Source organism: Tachypleus tridentatus, chromosome 4, assembly GCF_004210375.1.
Source record: "Tachypleus tridentatus isolate NWPU-2018 chromosome 4, ASM421037v1, whole genome shotgun sequence".
Classification (NCBI taxonomy): Eukaryota; Metazoa; Arthropoda; class Merostomata; order Xiphosura; family Limulidae; genus Tachypleus; species Tachypleus tridentatus.
Window position 1 is genome coordinate 20,841,377 of NC_134828.1, and position 23,101 is coordinate 20,864,477.

The 23,101-nt window shown below is 35.0% G+C and overlaps 3 protein-coding genes across 6 annotated transcripts in view; 2 read left to right on the forward strand and 1 right to left on the reverse strand.

Annotated features, from left to right (window-relative positions):
* LOC143248262 (crustacean hyperglycemic hormone B-like) overlaps window positions 1-5,107 on the forward strand; it is a 6,743-nt gene extending 1,636 nt beyond the window's left edge. The window contains exons 2-3 of the mRNA XM_076496673.1: window positions 124-341; window positions 4,026-5,107. Coding sequence (XP_076352788.1) covers window positions 124-341; window positions 4,026-4,146 — 339 coding nt within the window. The 3' untranslated portion in view covers window positions 4,147-5,107. The remainder of the gene's footprint in view (window positions 1-123; window positions 342-4,025) is intronic.
* Window positions 1-10,050, reverse strand: part of LOC143248642 (uncharacterized) — a 24,556-nt gene extending 14,506 nt beyond the window's left edge. For 2 of the 3 annotated variants that reach the window (XM_076497161.1, XM_076497159.1), the window contains exons 1-2: window positions 8,389-9,153; window positions 7,536-7,675 (exon numbers count right to left, since the gene is read on the reverse strand). The gene's annotated coding sequence lies outside the window, so the exon portion shown is untranslated. Of the gene's footprint in view, window positions 1-7,535; window positions 7,676-8,388; window positions 9,154-9,876 lie in introns of those variants that run through there. The other variant, XM_076497160.1, reaches the window with a different exon arrangement.
* Window positions 5,799-23,101, forward strand: LOC143248644 (crustacean hyperglycemic hormone-like). Of its 2 annotated transcripts, none has more exons than XM_076497163.1 (3): window positions 5,799-6,063; window positions 18,608-18,810; window positions 22,603-23,101. In XM_076497163.1, the coding sequence occupies exons 2-3, from the start codon at window positions 18,608-18,610 to the stop codon at window positions 22,715-22,717; spliced, it is 318 nt and encodes a 105-aa protein (XP_076353278.1). In that variant the 5' UTR covers window positions 5,799-6,063; the 3' UTR covers window positions 22,718-23,101. The 2 variants fall into 2 exon arrangements, with proteins under 2 accessions (XP_076353278.1, XP_076353279.1); XM_076497164.1 differs by lacking the exon at window positions 5,799-6,063 and adding an exon at window positions 14,507-14,612.

A 23,101-nucleotide genomic window follows, 5' to 3' on the forward strand; every position in this document is an offset into this window, starting at 1 on the left:
CATGTTTATAAAACTCACACCAACTGATCTGATATAAATAACGTCCTAAATTTTCATATTTATAAAATAAAACAGCCTGAGATTTCGTTTTTGTAACGTAACTTTTTTTTTTTTTTTTCACAGATGATTCACGGATGGAACAGCGTGTTTGCTCTGGTCGTTGTCACGCTACTAGCAATTTTCGCTTCTGGGATGGCTCAAACGAGGTCCATCCAATTGAAACCTTTCCGGGACATTGGCTGTAAAGGAGAATACAACAAGTCTAAATTTGCTCGTCTGAACAGAGTCTGTGAAGAATGCTACAACCTGTATGTAGCACCGGAAGTCGTACTTAAGTGTCGGTGAGGACTAAGTCTTGTTCATAAGAGATATTTACAGTTACACCTCTACAGATGTTACAACGTTTTCCCCCAGTGGCACAGCGGCATGTTCGCGGACTCACAACGCTAGAAATCGGGTTTCGATACCCGTGGTAGGCAGAGAACAGATAGCCCATTCTATAGCTTTGTGCTTAATTCCAAACAAATTGTTACTACGAACAAAAACAATTTATTGGATACGTAACAAACACACACAAAAATTTCATTCTTTTAAAGTTTCATAGAAGATTCCAACAGAAGGGTCCGGCATGGCCAGGTGATTAAGGCACTCGACTTGTAATCTGAGAGTAGCGAGTTCGTATCCCCGTCATACCAAACATGCTCGCCCTTTCAGCCGTGGGGGCGTTATAACGTCACGGTCAATCCCACTATTCGTTGGTAAAAGAGTAGCCCAAGAGTTGGCGGTGGGTAGTGATGACTAGCTGATTTTCCTCTAGTATTACACTACTAAATTAGGGACGATTAGCGCAGATAGTTTTCGTGTAGCTTTGCGCGAAATTCAAAACAAGCCAAACCCAACAAAAGAACAGATTATTACAAAAATATGCAAGCAGGTTGTTTTACTTAAACTGCGAAATCAGTGCATTTACAGTTGTTTCTGTTACAATGGGTTAAACAGACGGACAAACAAATAGATACGTAGATCAAATAACAGTAAACTAACAAAAAAGCAAAACCATAATTACTTGTAAAAGTATTAATTAATAGTTTTGATTAATATTTATCTCATGAACATTAGTAGCGGACTTCTCCGCTAGGTGTACAAAGTTTACTTCTTGGATGTTCGTAATGAGCTCAATTGGCGTTATTTGTTTGTTTACTTTTAACCAGAACAACAGCTGAGCTATTTTGATGAAGGAAGCGACAAAGTGAACCAGTTGGTTATGATAAAGTTATCTTTCGTACTGGGTTTTAACCGAATTTTCTATGTTGATAACTGAAATAGATAGTTACAAAGGAAGAAACTGTTCGTGTCAAAATCCTGATTTTGTACCGGAATTTTTGCCGAATTTTCTATGTTGATAATTAAAATAGATAATTACTGGAGGAGCAACTGTTTATATCAGTATAATAAGTTGTGTTGGGTTCCTTTGTGTTAACACTTGGCACATAAAAAATATTTTACAATATGGCCGTTAAACGTAAAAGTGACTTTCTGTAATACATGATCGAGGTTGGCTTACGATCTGTTGTCAGGACAGTATATCTAACTTAGATTGTCCCAAAGATCTAGCTATTATTGTGAGAACGCGTTTTTTCTTTGTTAGACTGTCTCCAAGATCTAGCTGTTGTTGTGAGAACGCGTTTTTTCTTTGTTACACTGTCTCCAAGATCTAGCTGTTGTTGTGAGAACGCGTTTTGTCTTTGTTACACTGTCTCCAAGATCTAGCTATTGTTGTGATAACGCGTTTTTTCTTTGTTAGACTGTCTCCAAGATCTAGCTATTGTTATAAGAACGCGTTTTCTCATTGTTACACTGTCTCCAAGATCTAGCTATTGTTGTGAGAACGCGTTTTTTCTTTGTTACACTGTCTCCAAGATCTAGCTATTGTTGTGAGAACGCATTTTTTCTTTGTTACACTGTCTCCAAGATCTAGCTATTGTTGTGAGAACGCGTTTTTTCTTTGTTACACTGTCTCCAAGATCTAGCTATTGTTGTGAGAACGCGTTTTTTCTTTGTTACACTGTCTCCAAGATCTAGCTATTGTTGTGAGAACGCATTTTTTCTTTGTTACACTGTCTCCAAGATCTAGCTATTGTTGTGAGAACGCGTTTTTTCTTTGTTGCACTGTCTCCAAGATCTAGCTGTTGTTGTGAGAACGCGTTTTTTCTTTGTTACACTGTCTCCAAGATCTAGCTATTGTTGTGAGAACGCGTTTTTTCTTTGTTACACTGTCTCCAAGATCTAGCTATTGTTGTGAGAACGCGTTTTTTCTTTGTTACACTGTCTCCAAGATCTAGCTGTTGTTGTGAGAACGCGTTTTTTCTTTGTTACACTGTCTCCAAGATCTAGCTATTGTTGTGAAAACGCGTTTTTTCTTTGTTACACTGTCTCCAAGATCTAGCTGTTGTTGTGAGAACGCGTTTTTTCTTTCTTACACTGTCTCCAAGATCTAGCTATTGTTGTGAGAACGCGTTTTTTCTTTGTTACACTGTCTCCAAGATCTAGCTATCGTTGTGAGAACGCGTTTTTTCTTTCTTACACTGTCTCCAAGATCTAGCTGTTGTTGTGAGAACGCGTTTTTTCTTTGTTACACTGTCTCCAAGATCTAGCTATTGTTGTGAAAACGCGTTTTTTCTTTGTTACACTGTCTCCAAGATCTAGCTGTTGTTGTGAGAACGCGTTTTTCTTTGTTAGACTGTCTCCAAGATCTAGCTGTTGTTGTGAGAACGCGTTTTTTCTTTGTTACACTGTCTCCAAGATCTAGCTATTGTTGTGAGAACGCGTTTTTTCTTTCTTACACTGTCTCCAAGATCTAGCTGTTGTTGTGAGAACGCGTTTTTTCTTTGTTAGACTGTCTCCAAGATCTAGCTGTTGTTGTGAGAACGCGTTTTTTCTTTGTTAGACTGTCTCCAAGATCTAGCTATTGTTGTGAGAACGCGTTTTTTCTTTGTTACACTGTCTCCAAGATCTAGTTATTTTTGTGAGAACATGTTTTCTTTGTTAGATTGTCTCCAAAATCATTGTTTTTCTTTGTTTTTTACTGTCTCCAAGATATGGCTATCCACGACGCCTACTGGTGTGAACACGATTCTTTGTCACAGAAAACAGTTTTCAACATTATTGAAATACATAAGACTTTTAACGATTTCTTACCAACAAAAGACGGCGCTACAAGCTCACATCTCTTTAATCTTTCATTTCTTACTTTCAATTGAGCTACAAAACTTGCTCACCCTTAAAGTTCTTATTGATAGTCTTATATAGTTCGTTGTTGCTTATAAATTTTCAATGTCACCTACTCAAGTAACATTATTCACTGTCCTTTATTTCCCATGAACTATTATTACGCTACAATTATCAGTTTCTTCTAATTAAACTAAAAAAAGTGAGATTTTTACTTGTGTGTATGTATGGTGGGGGCACAATAACTTGAGAGTTAAATCCACTATTTGGTTATTTTAAGAGTAGCTGAACGAACCACTTGACACATGTGTCGCATAAAGTGTAGTTCATGTTGAAAATTACAACGTATAAAATATTATTCATATTACACTACATTTTTTTACAGACTTGGCCCGGCACGGTAAGGTGGTTAAGGCGCTCGACTCGTAATCTGAGAGTCGAGGGTTCTAATTCCAGTCACATCAAACATGCTCGCCCTTTCAGTCGTGTGGGCGTCATAATGTGACGATCAATCCTACTATTCGTTGTTTAAAAAGTAGTCCAAGAGTTGACGGTGGGTGGTGATGACTAGCTGCCTTCCCTCTAATCTTACACTGCTAAATTAGGGACGGCTAGTGCAGGTAGCCCTCGTGTAGCTTTGCACAAAATTCAAACCAATTTACAGGCTATTTGCAAATTTATATATTTCTAATTTTTACATCATTTTTTAAATTAATTATCTTACCACATTTCACGAAACATATTTTACTTTTTTTTTTATCAAATTAATATACTGCTAAATGTTCATATTATTATAGGGCCAACTGTTTCAAGAACGACATGTTTACCGCCTGTGTTGACGTTCTGTTGCTTGAAAAGGAAAAGTCAAAGTTTGAAAGCTTTGTTAACATCTTAATGGGAGACAGTGAAAGACCGTGATTCGCCCACACCAATTAAGTATCCAATCCATTACTCCAGTGATTATTATGGCTATTGTTTTTAGTTGAACAAACTATTTTTATTCTTAAAATCAATACGCAAAAGTTAATTTGAAGTTATAATTGTTATGATAACCATATTCTTGCATTAACTAATTAGAAAGCTAGCTTTAAGAATAAGTTGAGATGTCTTTCTGCAACTTACTATTATTGCTAAGCCTAAATCGTACTTTTCTGTATGTGTGGACTGTAATGTTCAACTGGCTTCTTTTCTAGTCACAATGTTAAAATAAAAGATGCATTTTATAATCTACAAACGAAGCAGTGGATCTCTTTTTTTTTTATGGGAATAACATGGCATAACAATAACAAATTACGTTTCTACAAACCTACAAGCCACGTTTACACTACCCGAGTTACCCGACACAAACATAGAAAGCTAATAAACGTGCATTTAAAAAGTAACTCAATATGCATGATAGGTAACACAGATCCAGACACTTCTAAAAACAAAACTATGACTGAAACGAAAATACATTGATTGATTTGTGATATCTGCTAGAAACAGCTATGTCTTCTTCACTACTTTTTAGTGGTTCACTGAACCCCATACATTTAATCTACCTTCGAATTTACTACAATCTTTAACGTCACATTTCTAAAAATTTTCTAAGCCTATTTTATTAAACCTTTTGATCTTAACGCCATCATTACAATCTAAAACTTCTAGTTTACAACTAACTTACCACATTAAAATATAGTTTATAACAGTATGTAGCTTGACCAAATACGAAACCTTGGGTAACATGCTTGAAAATATTAAGAATCACCTCCGCATATACAGGGTGGCCCGTAAGTCCCTGCCCGTCCATATGATATTATGTTATATTCAGTTACGCATGTATTATAAATGTTTTGTTTTTTTATTAGAGGAATATGGCAGATGTAAGCCCATGTTGAGGAAAATGTCTCACAGAACATGGCGTCGCATAATAATATGCAGCGTAGAATGAGGGACAGCACACTGGATACATAAGATATATGGATGGGTAGGGACGTACGAGCCACCTTGTACAACAAAATATATGCGGAGGTGAAATAAACTTTTAAACGTTTCCACGTAGTTTAACTACACGATTTTGTAAGCACATGTTTAAATGAGACACAGTTTTGTAAATATACGATTATGAACACTATTTATTGTGTCATACAGACAATTTGAGCACTGAATCAATGTGTTACGCGGCTAAATATGTCACATTGTTCTAAGCATTTGATTAAAGAGATCGCATGGCTGTAAACACAGGATTTAAAATTCTTGATTAAATGTGTTACGTGATTATAAACACACAATTACATGTGCCACGTGACTGTGCACACATGTGAAATGACAACTCTAGAACAATTTCTGTTGACTTTCTTCAGAATACACGATAAACTGTTTCAAATCTTGTTTTTTTTATAAACAGGAAAACTCATGAATCTTCTGAAACGTTAGCTGACAGAAAGTAAGTCACTGTCGGATGTTCATTATTAAACACAACGCCTGTAGTTTGTGATTCGCGCAGCATTCTTCTGTGTTAACGTTGCCTCGGTCATTAGGGTTAATATCTATTATAGAGTAATCGAGCGAGATTAGTTAGTATGTTAAGACGAACGCATAAAGTTACAGCCGACTCATCCTCAAAGTACCTAATATCCGATGTCAAGTCAAACATTCGTTAATACTAATTTCGAATAGCTAGTACTGCTTTCAACTTTCACTTCTTTGCAGACAAGCCCTTACACTCGGGATTTAAAATTCACTATAAATGGGCGCCATTAAACGCTGATACTTTCTGCTATATATAAGCTGAACTTTATATCTTACCAATCCTAAACTCCTCGTCTCCAAGTGTTCTCTGCACTCACAACTGAGGTTAGTACAGCACTAAATAATTCTCTTTAATAAATCTTGGATTTGATACAAAATTAAATATATATATTTGTGGGTATTAGTTCATAGTATTTACAGTTATTCTGGGTGAGGGGGGGGGGTATTTTTCTTTTCTCTGTAAAACGTTAAATGTATCGAGTTAGTTTTTCATATATATTTTTACTCAAATTTCGTTTCTCACATTCTATCCTAGCTTCTGATTTTTCGCTTACACTCAATTTTGTAGAAAATATCCGGTCAAAACATGAAAAGAAAAATGAAACCTACTCATTACAGACTTGTCTAATAACTTAAATACAGCATAAGATAAATAAAAAATGGTATGTTAATTACAAACTTTACTTTTCTCTACTGATATATGCAAAATATGCTATAGTTCATTTTTCAAATGAATGTGTCAGGTTAGTCATTGTAAAACATTGTGTCAGATTAGTTATTGTAAAACAATGTATCAGACTAGTCATTGTACAACAATGTGTCAGATTAGTTATTGAAAACAATTTGTCAGGTTAGTTTTTGTAAAACATTGTATCAGGTTAATTATTGTAAAACATTGTGCCAAGTTAGTTATTGTAAAACAATATATTAGGCTAGTCATTGTACAACAATGTGTCAGGTTAGTTTCTGTAAAACATTGTATGTGATTAGTTATTGTAAAACTGTGTCAGGTTAGTTATTGTAAAACAGTGTATCAGATCAACTATTGTTAAACACTGTGTTGAGTTTGTTATTGTACAGCAATGTATCAGATCAGCTACTGTAAAACAAATGGATCAGGTTAATTACTGTACAACAATATATGAGATCAGGTTAATTACTGTGCAATAATATACTAGGTTAGTAGATTTGGTGATATAAAAGAAGTTTGTGAACTTGTAAGCAGATACAAGTTATGAATATATTTTCAGCTAACATCGTTTGAGAATGCTACCCACAGTCCCCACCCTTGGTCTTTTAACACTTGTTTTATGTTTAGGTTAGTGTTTTAGCGTGATATGGCGACATCTGTCTGATCACTCTTGTTATAAATTTGGACCTACCAACATTAAAGTGCTTCATCGCAGTACACCGCACTTAAATCCAACTTATTTCTGTCAGGAATACATCTATCGATCAAGCAACGATAGTAGATTTTTTTCATTTTGAAAACTAAAAGATGGCATACTTTATCACTTGGCCTTTTCGTTTCGTATCTCATTGTTCAGAACTTGTTAAACTTGTTCGTTACGAATTACACATTATTTTCCAAGGTTAAGTCTTGTAAAACGAGTAATACGTATCAGTTCAGACATGATGTTTCTTTATCAAAATGAAGGCTTTTTGTTTCTTTCAATAACAATTATTTTATGACAGCTGTATCCGACCTTACAACACTGAGTTTGATTTGTTTGTTGTTAAGCGCAAACCTACGGGTATCGAAACTCTTATTTTAACGTTATAAGCCACAGCCATACCATTCAATCACGTTGAAGAATCCCAATGAAAACATGGAAGTAACAAGTTTTGGCCCTTTACTGTTTCTATCTTCTGTAGACCAGCCCTACACTAGCGATTACCTGATTCTCTCTCTTAATGTAATGTCAGCTTCCATATCCTATGAGGAGGAAGAGTAAAGGAGTTACTATGTTAGCCATGCTACTCTGAACACAACGTATAGTAATACACTGTTCACTAACCATACCCTATGAGGAGGAAGAGTAAAGGAGTTACTATGTTAGCCATGCTACTCTGAACACAACGTATAGTAATACACTGTTCACTAAAACAGTGCTTTTCAAATGTTTTTAGGAAGCGCTTCCTTTTTTCTTCTTTATAATACACTCTTCCAAAAAAAACAAAACAACACAAATCCAGTAATGACAACGATGAACTTAGCGCTAAGAAAACGAAAATTTTCCTTGGCGCTTCTCACGCCTCACTCCAAAATAAGATCGTCCCTCAACTTGTCACTGTTTGGGAACCACTATACTAAAGAATTAATTACTTTATTACTAATAATTAATCTCATGAAAAGTAATCTATAAAAAGTTCAATCAGCCCACGGTATTTTAAATTTTGTTTTACAGTTTTTCGTACTGTTATGACCGCTAATCATAAAAAAATGCAAACAATTACATCTTTGGATACATAAACTTTAGGATTTGTTTTGTATACTATCTACTAGAGCTATAGGTGTGTTCATAAGATTTTAACATTAATATAATATAATATTCTGAATATGAAATTCAGATATCACAACAAAACAACAACCGATGTAAAGTCACGATGGAACGGTATGTATCAAAACTAAATTTTGACATTGCTTACCGTTACGTACGTAGTTTAAAATCACTAAAAATTCACCATCTTTGGAACGGATGCGTAACAGCCTTTTCAATCGCTAAATATTCAAATACTCGATCATAAAGATGTGTTCAGATGAGGACTCTATAATTTCTGAGACGAAGATATCCCTTTTACATAATAACATTGGAAAACATCAACTTGAATCACCACGACTGTCAATAAAGGGATCTTCAACAAGTCGTATCCTTACTGTGGTAAGCAAAGAGCAGCATCTTGTAACAGGTGAGAATTCATGAATGCAAAGGCCAGAGGCAAAAGTCTTGTTCACGTGTACCAGACAATAGTTCGCAATATAATAATAATAAATCTCTGCCTGGAAATAGGGCCAATACGTTATTGGCCACCAAAATAAGTCTTCCAGTCAAACTCTCTCTTTGAGCCGTCTCATACTTCAAGCAGTTGGGGAATGAAATAGGTATTTATATTATTCCAAGTTGCTGGTCTCAGCTCCATTGGATTTCTGCACGATAATGTTGTTAAAATAGGCGCTGGTAAACCACTGCCATTGTTTACAAGACGGATAGAGAAAAACATGCGGGGAGGTATTGTGCACTTTGGACATGACAGTCTTATAACGGAGTCATTTTCAATAAAATGCATAGCGTCAGACATAACATGATCGTACATGGCAGCATGAACTATAACGACATAATGAGGCTCGAAAATTATTTTAATATAACGTACTCAATTTTTGTGTTGCTTTATAGAAATATGGGTCTCTTAATAAAAATTTGATATTTGTCTCACATACTATATGTAGAATCCTGGTATGTGTTTTGTTTTATAATGTACAAGTTCTTGGTAAGAGCTTCGTCTTAAAGCATAAACATCCTTGGGAAATGCTTCGTTTTAATTTAAGTGTAAAATATCTCGGTCAATATTACTCTGAAAATGAAAAAAAAAATCATTCAGATAAATTTGTAACTTTGTAGAAAATATTTTACAAATTACACTCTTATTCGATGCAACGACATCGGTACTGACTGACTTCATTAAGCTTTCATAATTTTTGTATTTAATAAATATTATTTGACAAATTAAATTATTATTTTTAAATAGATTTTAAAAGTGTATAATGCCACCCTCTGTAACTTAAATTGCCATGTAGTACGAGGCTTAGCTTTGTGGTGTAACTAAGGCATTATTTTCCCTTTGACATAACTTAAGAGTTCGTATTTAAAAAAAAAAGATAAAGAAAAAACAGAATTCCGACAAATGAAATTTCTGTTATTTCGTTTGTGTATACTTCCCTGAATTCTGTCTGATCGCTTCTGTATTTTTTATTCTCATTTTCTAGAATAATAATAAAAAACCGATTACTTGTAGCCCTCGTGCGTAGTGTTATAGTTGTACAAAGAAATCTTTATGTAGAATCTGTTTCCTAAGACACTGAAAATGCAAGTGGGTGATTACTGGATTTAACAGGAAAAAAAAAAAGTGAAATCATACCTGCAGTTACTACAGTTTGACGTCACTAGCAGCCAAACTGAGAAATACAAAACTTAGTTTTCCTGATAAAGCTTTTAGAGCAGTTGAGCAGCGTACTGTTTAAACTTCAATTCCACGAATGTAGACCCCTACACCGATTAAATTAACACAGCTTGAGAGCACGTTTCGTAACGTCTATTTGACTCCACACATACACACGCACGCTGAGCACTTTAATTTAGCGCCACCTATTGTCACTTCTCATTGTTAAAGGAACGGACACTTAGCTGGAAACAGTTTTGAGTTATTATATAAAATGTTCTTTGAGGGTCACTGACCGTTAGATACATTTCAATTTCAAAACTTTAAAAGCAAGTTCAGAAAACGAACCTTAGGGGGAAATTCACGCTTTATTTTAACCTATCGAATAGTACAAATGGCCTGGACTGATCTTTCTAGTCAACCTCAGCACCAAAATAATGTTCAGATAAAGTTTTATCTTTTTGTATTGTTTTATGATATCTGAAAGAAAACGTTATTTAAACAAACAAAAACTTATACGTAATGACGTTAGTTCCTTGACGGAATGGTTGTTTTGGTTACAATATTACGTTGTTTCATTTGATTCTTGTATCTCCCCAGTGGCTGGCGGTAAGTCAGAAAGTGTATATCCCTAAAAACCAGATTTCGGAAACCACTAGTGGACGTAGTATAGATTTCCTATTGTGTAGTCGTTTTATTGTGTAAGCTTAAGCAATTGTATATTGATTAAAATATATAACAAGTGAGTTAGTTTGGTGCTTAACAATAATAAATAAATGTGAACACAACAAAACTTCTATTAAATTTTTGTCATATTGTGACAAAACATTCAGTGGATTTTTTGTATGTTTGTTACCTTATCAGAAACAAGTAAAAACCTTTAACACACATCAGTACACAGAAGTAATTTAAAAAACTTGAGGTATTTTTAACCACATTTTACTCCTTTGTCACTGATAAATACGATGTTTTTTACAATCCTGTTTTGAAAATTCAACAGATAGACGTTGATACGTAGTGTTTTATTAGTCTATTTGATAACCATAAGATTGGGTGAACTGTAAAATTAGATAATCTTTAGAGTGGATAAGCTGTGAGATTAGATAATCTTAAGATTAGATAAATTATGAGATTAAATAATCTTAATATTGGATAAACTGTGAGATTGATAATTTGTGAGAAAATTGGTAAGAAAGTTACAATACTTTTTTAATAAGTTAATGATTTAGTGTTTCAAAATTGGGGGGGCCCGGCATGGCCTAGCGCGTTAAGGCGTGCACTTCGTAATCTGAGGGTCGCGGGTTCGCGCCCGAGTCGCGCCAAACATACTCGCCCTCCCAGCCGTGGGGGCGTTATAATGTGACGGTCAATCCCACTCTTCGTTGGTAAAAGAGTAGCCCAAGAGTTGGCGGTGGGTGGTGATGACTAGCTGCCTTCCCTCTAGTCTTACACTACTAAATTAGGGACGGCTAGCACAGATAGCCCTCGAGTAGCTTTGTGCGAAATTCCAAAAACAGTTTCAAAATTGGCAATGAGTGTGACCGCTTTCAACGAGTCCCGATCTATTATTAACTTCGTGTTAATCTGCTGTAAATTACGAGCCAGACAATGAGTAGGCCTAGCTTGTAACTGAATATTTTCTAAGAGATTATCTTAGAACGTAGGAGATTAAGACTCCGAGAATGTAGGAGATTAAACCTAACACTTATATATAGAAGTACGTGATCAAAGCAACGTAATAGCGGAACGTTAGTCTCGCTTCTCGATTTGTCAGCCAACGAAACAACTACATACAAGAGTCGAAAAATGTGTTTTTGAGAAATGGCGGTTAATCTTGCGGCATCGTTTGTGAAAGACAACTTTTACTAAGAAAATCCAAACATACGTGAAATCTGATAACAGATATTCTTAATTCTTTTTGGTGAACTTTTTAGTAATTACATTAATAACAGCGATCATTGTTTCGTGTAAATAGTAATAATTTGTACAGAACACAGATGCTAATTAACTTCATGATCATAATGACTCTTTAAATGCTCCCAGTGTATTAGCGGTGAGCATGAAAGTTTATAGCGTTAAAATTCAAGATTCGATACCCATGGTGGGCGCAACATAGATAGCCCATTGTTTTAGGTCTTTGTTTAATGACAAACAAACAAAGTATTATTTAAGTACATAGCAATACATGAAACTTACAAGAGCTGTAACCACTTCTGCGCTACCATTCAGGTCAATATCACATGCATCATTACTAATGAGCTCTTTAAAGGCCTTTTGCTGTTAGCGTCACGTGAGTGACATAATAAGCTCATTCGTTAATTTATTTAGTGAAAAAACAAACAAACCGTTATACAAAGCTTATGTATCTCAAAATAATTACTTAGACAGCCGAGCGCAGCTTAGTGGTTAACGTATCGACCTATAATTCGAAGGGTCTATGGCTCGAGACGCAATGTTGGTTAATATACCACGTATGTCCAGCTGAGTTGCATTATAAAGGTAACAGTCAATTCTGTTATTCTCTTTAAACAGTTGAACAAAGCAGTTGTGGAGGCGTGTGATACTAGTTGGCTGGTCAGTAACTTAAAAATTGGGACATTTATATTTGAAACCTGAAAACCTGATTTGGCCGTTTAGAATAGCCCAAGAGTTGGCAGTGGGTGGTGTTTACTTGCTGTCTTCTCTCTAGTTTATAATTTCAAAATTAGGGACGGCTAGCGTTGATAGTCATCGAGGGCTTTATGTAAAATTTAAAAAACAAACAGATATCATTCAAAACACCTGAAGATTTCTAATAATTTTCAATTTTTTTGATTTCTAACAGTATATTAACGCTCAAGAGAAATTATTCAGAATTTAAATATAAGAATGCGAAATTACAGTTTCTTGTTCGTCAATAATTCTTTGAATTATTCCGTATGTTCAATGTAGAATCAAACCTATATCCCCACTGTAAACTTGTAGTATCGTACATATTCTACCAACACAAGAACCTATTTTTAGCCCTATATCCCCACTGTAAACCTATAGTATCGTACATATTCTACCAACACAATAACCTATTTTTAGCCCTATATCCCCACTGTAAACTTGTAGTATCGTACATATTCTACCAACACAAGAACCTATTTTTAGCCCTATATCCCCACTGTAAACCTATAGTATCGTATCTATTCTACCAACACAAGAACCTATTTTTAGCCCTATATCCCCACTGTAAACCTATAGTATCGTATCTATTCTACCAATACAAAAAAACTATTTTTAGAAAACTTAGTTTCGCACTATTATTTTATCATTAGGAAAACAACCAGAATTGATCTCTCTATCTTTTTCACTCTGTGAATGAAAAAATACGAAGTTGACGACAGGTGGCTTTCATTTCCACAGTGAAAATCTGAACATTTCGTGAATACACTAACTTTAAACGCAGTAAATTAATTATAGCCTGATAAAGTGTTTTGGGTACAGCTGTATTTATCATTGTTATTTTCCTATCTACTGTACATATCATCAGAATCCACAAAGGTCAGACATAAGAGTGATATCACTGGATTGATCTTCCGACATGTGGGACTGAGGTGTTGGATCGTGTTTTTTAAGACGACCACTTTGGGTTAAAATAGAGTATTAATACTTAAGCCTGAACTAAAATTCAGACGTTTTTCCTTGAGTTCTTTCTGGGTTTGTTTAGTAAATATTTGAAACTATAAATCTGACTAAAGTAATTGATTTTAGTTTTTTCATCTCTCCTTAAACCAAAGTCCAAGATAATGAAATAGAAAGTCCACTTTTTCTGTGAAAGCAAAAAAGTTATCCGTTTCTTACTACTTGGATCGGCATAGCTAGGTGTTAGGTTGCTTGACTCGTAATCTAAGGATCACGGGTTTGAATCCCCGTCACACCAAAAATGCAAGCCCTTTCAACCGTAGGGGCATTACAATGTTTAGTCAATCCCACTATTCATTGATAAAAGAGTAGCCCAAGAATTGGAGATGAGTGATGATGACTAGATGCCTTCCCTCTAGTTTGTTTTGAATTTCGCGAGAGCTATCTGTGCTAGCCATCTCTAATTTAGCAGCGTAAGAATAGAGGAAAGGCAGCTAGTCATCACCACCCACCGCCAACTATTGGGCTACTTTTTTTACCAACGAATAGTGGGATTGATTGAAACATTATAACGCCCCTGCTGCTAAAAGGGCGAGCATGTTTTGCGTTACGGGGATCCGAACCCCTTCCCTTCCCTCTTAAACTGTTAGATTAGGGGCGGTTAATGCAGATAGCCCTCGTGTAGCTTTTCACAAAACTGAAAGAAAATAAAACAAAAATTCTTGTTACTACATAGTTCAGATGTAAGTCTGCAGGTTTACGACGCTATAAACCGGGTTTCCATACTTGTGGTGAGCAGCGAAGAAATAGCGTATTGTAAGCTTTGCGCTTAGAAACAATCAAACATTATTACTATAATCAGCGTTTCAAAATCAAAAATAATAATCATTTTTTTACCAAATCAACGTTTATGTGTATGATTTCAAAGACCCGCCTTCCAGTGACGTGACAATCAAGTTTTTCACGCGCAAACACTTACACACTCATATATAGCTTATAAACTGGAGGTTCGGTAACAGTTAGTAGTTTGGTCAATAAAGCAATACGTTAGTGTGTGCTGTGGTTGGTTGCCAGTCCTGCTATTCGGTCTTTGAAAGTTTAATGAGGTAAGTAAGACCCTGATTTAAACAATATTTTATTCATATAGAAGACTTATGTCTGTGTTGTTGTTTTTAAAGCTGAGAGCAGTGTTGGATTTGAAGACTTGTGTTATCAAGTATGTTACTGGTTTTATACATTCTAGAACAGAAGTTCTCAGTCTCTGGTCTTTCGACAGATTGCATAATTATGGAAAGGAAACGTCAGCACAGTCTATAATCCCATTGTGATCCACCGAGATAAAGAAAAAAACAGATGGTCTGTGATGAAAACAATATCTGAGATCCACAATTTCAGAGATTTCATCAGATTCTATGGATTAGTTTAGGGGATTTATCTCTGGTTTTCGTCAGTGAAATAGCCTCCTATATTCTATAGATTTCTTTAAATCGTATGAATTAGTTTAGTGGATTTATCCCTTCTTTCCGTCAGTGAAATACACCCTATATTCTATAGATTTCATTAAATCGTGTGGATTAGTTCTCTTGCAACCATCAAATAAAACGTTAAACGTTATCCACATTTGCATGTTTTACGTTTTACTAATGCTTTATTGAACAAATCCCGAGCTTATTAGACTAAAAACAAAGTTAACGATCTCTGGACTTCACTTTTTTCTTTTTAAAATAATCACACGTAGTTGGTCTTCCATCATTACAAGCTTTCAATGATGGAAAGACCCACATAAGAAATATTCATTTTCATTGTTTTCACCTCTAGTGAGAAACTTTAGTGAATCGACTTTACAAGTTAAAACAAAAACAAAACACAAACACCTTCAAATCTTTAAAGGAAATATCGCGAAAGATAATTTTGATTTGGATGTAAGAAGGAAATGGCACTACTTTATCCAGGAAATGTCCACTTTTAGATCTTAAATATATCAGTTTAATATTTTGTTTGTTTGTTTTAGATCAAAGCTACACTGAGCTATCTATTATGTTCACCACTGGAAGTAGAACACCTTGATTGTAGCGTTTCAACTCTCACTTGAAACAAAAAAAAAGCATTTACGCTAGATTGTCAATGTCAAAAACACATACGAAAAGTAACCAATTATGTACTTAATGTCTTCCTATTATGAGGGTGCTTTGAAAGACATTGTGATATCCTTTCCCTACTAACTTCAAACTATTCACCCAAACTAGGGAACTTACTAGCAGTGTCTGTTACAGCAAAGAAATGTTTTCAATTATCGTTTTAGGACATGTCAAGTAATACATAACAAATAATTAATTGCTATTTTAAGTCAGTATTTCTGATTCATACATATCGAAAGATGTTATGTCTATTGGTAGCTACATAACGTGAATATGACGTATTACATCTAATACTACAAATATTTTAAGTCTTAAAGAAACTTTAATTTTAACAAATGGAACCAAAACTTCATAAATCTTAAAGAAACTTTAACAAATGGAACCACAATTTCACAAGACTCCAAGGAATTTACCAAATAAAACCACATCTGCCCAAGTCTCCAAGAATCTTTAACAAACAGAACTACAACTTCACAAGTCTCCAAGAATCTTTGACAAATATAATCACAACTGCTCAAATCTTCAAGAAAGCTAACAAATGGACCCACAACTTCACAAGTCTCTAAGAAAGTTTACCCATTCTCTAGGTACGATTGTGATTTGTTTATTCGTCAATGAAATCATTATTATCTTGCTTTTGAAAACGAATTTTAATAAATATCACATTAATAGTGAAGGATTTGTTTGTTTGTTTGAAGTCCAGCACAAAGCTGTCACAATAGGCTACCTATGCTCTGCGCATCACGGGTGTTGAAACTCGGTTTGTAACGGTGTGAGTCTGCAGACATATCGCTGTGCCATTGGGGGGGGGGCAATTTTGAAGGGAAACAACTAATAATTTACATGTATTACATTACTACATTTGTTCAATAAATCGACAATAGCGCAATACATTTAAATATAAGTTATTGATACTTCTTGAAAATACATGTATATAACTATCACATCGTAGGTTGTGTGACAGCTAATTATACATAAAACTTACCTTTCATATGATACGCAGTCATTATGCAAGTGTTATTGCACTGTAATATCAAGGAACAGGAAAACACCGTCTTTTGATTTTCAACACCATTCTGGACAACATTTTTCACCTTTAACTTCACTTTTATCAGTTTTTTTAACTGCATTGTCGACGAAAGTTTTCCTTAAACTGCATTGCTAGCATTTTTTTAAACTGCATTATTAAGTGTTTTTCCTCCCTTAACTGCATTGTTGGTGTTCATAGTCTATATAAGATTTTTGTTTTTTTAATTTGTTCAGTTTGTGGCTAGTTTTATTGAATGAACATAGGATAATTTTCTATACAAGAAATAATTATCTTCCCTTATCGGCGGCTTGTCAGGGAGGTACCTTGTGCAACTTGCTTATTCAAACTATCTCGGAACTGGATTTCACTTGTACAAACTAGATGATCAAAAAATCGAGAGTTTTCTTTTTTCCAGGTTTGCAGTTTTTAGTTCTTTTCAGACATTTTTTCTCTCAACACATAATAAATTAATTGTAATAAAAAAAGAAATTTTTAAATTATAGAATTGGACTAATTTTTACCAGCAGTATGCTGATAAATTCATTTTAGTTTATAACACACTAAATTCTAAGAGAAACATAATACACATATTCTTATTAATAAGGCAATCAGTGGTTCCCATGGTTCATATTAAAAATTTTGCAGAACACCACTATCAAAGCCATTTTTACTTTAAAACATATTGTATGGGAGTACTGCTGAGATATGCTAATATCGTGTTCCGAAAAACTGTATGTGTCGCCTGCTGAGACTGGCTCTGAGCAGTGTTTTAATATAAAAGTTCCGCTGACAGTAAAAGTGGTTCATGCTGTTCCTAGCCAACTACAACTTTATTTTTCAATGGGAAGACACACTTAGGTCTTTAGCCAAACGCCGAGAAGACAGAAAGCAACATTTCTCAATTGCACGTTTCAGTCTATTAGAATTAGTTGAGATGGGATGAACTGCAAAATCATTTAAGAGAGATTTTTAAAATTATTTGAATGGTTCAAATTCGAGGTTTAGGTTTTAATTCGGGTCTCTGTTCATGGTTTTAAGGCCCTAAACATTGAGCTAATATTAGATGTACTTCCGCAGTTTCCCCCCAATTGTTCTGCTTCAACAGTAAATAAAACACAAAATTTAAAAAATAATAAATATTTTTATTTCTTGCTTTTTAAGTTCATATGTCATGATCTTACAGAGTGTATAATTATTATAGCGAATTATGAATTGCGAGAACTTGAACTGTAACTTTTATCACAACCATATACTTTTTATCTTATTTTATTTTATAATGTACAAATCACATTTTTACCACAATACTGTCGTCCTAGTGTTTCGTTTCAACTCCTGGTCGTTGTGCACTTCTTGGTGTTCATATGACCACTATGGCTCTGTGTTGGACACATCATATAATTATCACTTTTTGTCGTCATTAAAAATTCGCCTCATATCCGAGCCCCAGTTCCTTATTTTATTTTAGCATGCGCTACAATTTTATTCACTTCCGGTTGTATTGTAACTGAAAGTGTACATGTGGTTTGGCCTTTGAACAACTGATACTCATGTCTTGAAGTAAAATGTTTAACATCGAACAATAAGAAATGATAGGCCCGGCATAGCCAGGTGGGTTAAGGCATTCGACTTGTAACCTGAGGGTCGCGGGTTCAAATCCCGTCATACCAAACATTTTTGCCCTTTCAACCGTGGGGGCGTTATAATGTTACGATCAATCCAACTATTCGTTGGTAAAAGAATAGCCTAAGAGTTGGCGGTAGGTGGTGATGGCTAGCTGTCTTCTCTCTAGTCTTACACTGGTAAATTAGGGACGGCTAGCGCAGATAGCCCTCGTATAGCTTCGTGCGAAATTCAAACAAAACAAATAAAAGATGATTTTAAAATAGTTAACATTAACGTAAGATAGTTTATCTACATATTTCTTATTGTTTAGATGGCAGCAAAGTATTTCCGTTTCGTCCTGATGATACTGTTGCTTTCCACAACGGTGGCCAAGAAGAAGATTTTACAGAAGCGAAGTTTTTCTGTATTGGGTTGTATGGGAACTTATGACAAGGCCAAGTTTGCTCGACTGAATCGAGTATGTGAAGAATGTTACAACCTATACAGAATTCCAAGTGTGCAGGAAGATTGCAGGTATGCTAGACTCCCGAATTTTTGGATTTAGGCCTAATTTTCAGTATTCAAAGAAAATTAAATACAGGTTTTACACCAGTAATGTAAGATACCACTATCTGTTGCTTCTTTTACACCGAAAACCACACCACACAGGTAGTAAAAAATCCCACCATCGATTACTTCTTATTTTTACGCTGAAAAATTTCATATAAGGTTTATTACATTTACATTAGGTATCTAAACAAGTAATACAAAATTACTAGTCTCAAAGACTAGTGTAATCTGATGGTTACCGTGCCAGACTGTCAATATTGAAGACTCGTGATTCGAATATCTTTGCCGTACCTTAGGAGCTTGGTCGTGTTATGAGAGCGACAGTAAAATCTTAATATTCGATTTGAGTAGTCTAAGACTTGGCGATGGTTGCTGTTGACTAGCTGCCTTCCCATTGGTCTTTCCCAACGTTAAGGGTTTGTGTTCAACTAGACATGGTATACATATCAGATAACAGCATATGATACACAGATAGATTTAGCGTCCACTAGGCCAACGTTCAGGTCTAATAGTCATGGTATTATATATAATGCATAGACCAATCTAATGATTATTAACCATGACGAATTTGAAAACGGTGTAATAATTCAAATTATTTTGGATAATAAAAGTTTATTAATTCTCAGTGAAACCTGTTCTTACATTATGATAAATCTATAGGTATGTAATTATTTTATTTTTTTTCTATTCCAGCAGAATGTCTCATCTTGTTGAAGGATGTTTTATGTTCTCTTCAAATCACATATATTAGTTAAAATATTAAAAAATTTGGCTTTTTTTTCAATTAATAAAAAAAGAGTAATATAAGTTATCATACTGTGTGGGCTAACTGTAAACTTAGAATTATCAAACTGATCGGAAATGAATAACCTTATTTTTAATTTATTAAGTTAATTTAAAACTAATAATATTGGTTTTGATACATTAAATTAACTTAAGATAGTAATACTGGGTTTGAATTATGAATTGATTTAAGAACAATAGTATGGGTTTTGGTTTTGTTGTAAGCTGTAAAACTTCACGCTGAGCCACCATGGAGCCCCAATGAGTTGGCAGTAAATTTACTGGCTTCCAACACTACATTCTGTGGTTGATTCCTCGCAGTGGATAAAGCTCACTTAGCCAATTGTGTGGCTTTCACTTGAAAACTTTTTTTTTTCACAAACAAACATAAAGCTTTCAGTAATAGAGGTTTAAGTGGCAACTCTTTCAATAGGCTGCTGACAGTACTAGACGTTAAACTTGTGTAGCAGCCACAATTTAGTGAAGCAACAGAGATTTGTTTATTGTGTCCAAGATGGGGTAGTTTCCTAAAATCTTCTAAATAAACACTTTCTGAGATTTTCCTAATATATCAGGACACAGCTTATAGGAAGCAAGGAAAAATGTAACCGTGTTGTTGTTGTTTTTTTTCATCATGAACCATATCATAGGTTTATAATATGGATCACAATAAACTACACAAAACCTTAACATTACGTTTGGGCGAAACTCATCTCAAACAGTAAAGATTTGGTTCAACAACGATTTAAAACCTTTAATACTGTCTGCTGGACACACGTATAAAAATGCACAAATGTTATACTTACAAAGAACAGAAAATCCGTTCAAAATGTCCTGTTTGTAATTTTTCTCATAATTAATATTTATCAGCTAACAACAAAAACAGATCGATAAACCTTTTGTAGAATACTAAATAAGGTACTACGAAGGTCGTAGGGGTATTAAAAATTCGATTTGTTTCTTTCATATTTTATATAAACTACAAACATCATAATGCCAATGTAAACGGTGTTATCATTATCCCTTGAAGTTAGCTTTCTTACAAGTGTTCTTAAAGAAAGCTGAGTGGCGTGTGAATTGAGGAATAACAGCTAATAATAGACGAACATTAGTTGACTGTAACATGTAGATACTCAATGCTTTGTACACTATAAAATCGGTGTCTTCAAGAAGCGACCTCTATATTACGTACGAAATAAAGGAGTAAAAACGTCAGTTTACATAATATTAAATTTTACTACACATATTGATAGAATAATTACTTGAAAAAGAAACGAATTTTTAGTAAAAAGAGATGTTTGTTTTAGAATTAAGCACAAAGCTACACAATGGGCTATCTGTGTTCCGCTCACCACAGGTATCGAAACTCGATTTTAACGATGCGAGTCCGCAAACATACCTTTGTGCCACTAGGGGGCGAAAAGAGATGTTTTAGACGTATATGCTTTACTTGGAAACGCTGCTTTTCTATACAGGTAAAATTTTATACGTGATTAGTGGTGGTTATGACTTTAGCCTAAAGACGTATTTGCCCAATGCTATGCAATATACGAGGTCTGTTAAAAAAATACGCGGACTGTTTGAATTGCGCGGCTCCAGTTGGTTCCAGGGGAATCCGCTTGGTGTCGCTAGGTTCGCACAGATAAGCTGATTACGACGCCATTTCCCGATTGCAGATATCTTTATTTGTGTATTAGCTACGCGGTTTTAAGTGAAGTGCGATTTTTTCGTTTGGCGGATTTCAGAATGAATGACCTGAAGAAGCAACGACTTGCTGTGAAATTTTGTGTTAAACTTGGAAAATCTGCGACTGAAACTTTTGCTATGCTTAACACGGCTTACGGTGATGTTGCTATGAAGCGTACGGCATGTTTCAAGTGGCATGAACGTTTTAAGGATGGTCGACAGTCCATTGAAGATGATGAGCGTCCTGGACGTCCTTCCACGTCAACTGACGACCCACACGTCGACAAAATCAACACCCTGGTGCGGGCAAATCGACGTCTGACTGTCAGGGAGTTTGCTGAAGAGTGTGGGATATCAGTTGGATCTTGTTACGAGATTTTGACCGAAAAATTGAAGATGCACCGCGTTGCTGCGAAATTTGTGCCTCAGAACTCGTGAGTTTTTTGGCCAAACACTCGATCACTGTTCTCCCCCCCCCCTACTCACCTGAAGCTTGCTCCTTGCGATTTTTTTCTTGTTCCCCAAACTCAAAAGACCCTTAAAAGGAAGAAGATTTGAGACGATTCCCGAGATTAAGGCAAATGCGACGAAGGAGCTGGAGGACATTACAAAAGAAGCGTACCAGGACTGTTTCAACAAGTGGAAACACCGTTGGGATAAGTGTGTGCGTTGGGGAGGAGAGTACTTTGAAGGGGTCCCAGACCTGTAACTTCTAAATAAAGTACATTTTGTTTTATGACGTCAGTCCGCGTATTTTTTGAACAGCCCTCGTATGTACATTTATAGAATTTAATTACACAGAAACCATAAAACAAATCTTCAGCAACGGCTTAAAGTTTTGCATCTTGAAATAATGCGATCAAATAGTCAATAGCTACAGTGAATCATCATGAACTGTATCAACTAGCAAGCATGTTCGTTATCATTACAATATATAAAATTAGCTACCATATCAAGTAAAAATAGGGATCCTAAAAAAAGTTAGGAAACAAGGTTAGAGATTCTGTAAACATTATTGAACCAAACGACAAACCCATATTTCGATCTCACCAAAAGTAGTTCTAGGTAGCAACATGGGGCCAAAATAGGGGGTTTGTAATTTGAGTAAATAACGTCAAAATTATCCCCAGCTTTGTTTTCTTACTTCATTTACAATCTCTATTTGCAGATTTTTTAACTATTAACCTTGTGCCATTATATTTAGATTAGGCTATCCCGTTAAAATGTTCTACAAAGAGAAATTCATACAGGTTAATACAAATAATTCTGTTGTTACTGTTTTTTTAGGTTCAACTGCTTTAATAACGACATGTTTCCAGATTGTGTCTCTGCCTTGTTGCTGGATCCTGAACAGCAAAAGCTCGACTCTTTTGTAGATTACTTGTATGGAAAGAAGAAATAACTACAATACCTCGAGAACAGCCCGCTCTATCTTCTAAATCGATGTTCGTCTTTATTTAAGCCACGACCATTATCACTTATTTCATTGCGTTGTTGTTGTTTTAGAATTACATTTAGAGTAATTCTAGTGGCGATGTTGTAATGTGTCGATACTTTTATTTATTTATTTATTTATTTGAAACCTTGGACACTAAGTATCTGCTAACAACACAGGATAAGAATGGAAGCGTTTAAACAGTGTGTGTAACAGATATTGAAGAAAACATACAAGAAGTATCCATATTAAGTTATTAACACGTTTGTGCCTCATTCTTCTTTCTTACTGTACAGTGGTATACCAGTCCATGACGGGTTGAGAGAAAATAAAAATTAATTGTAATTAAAA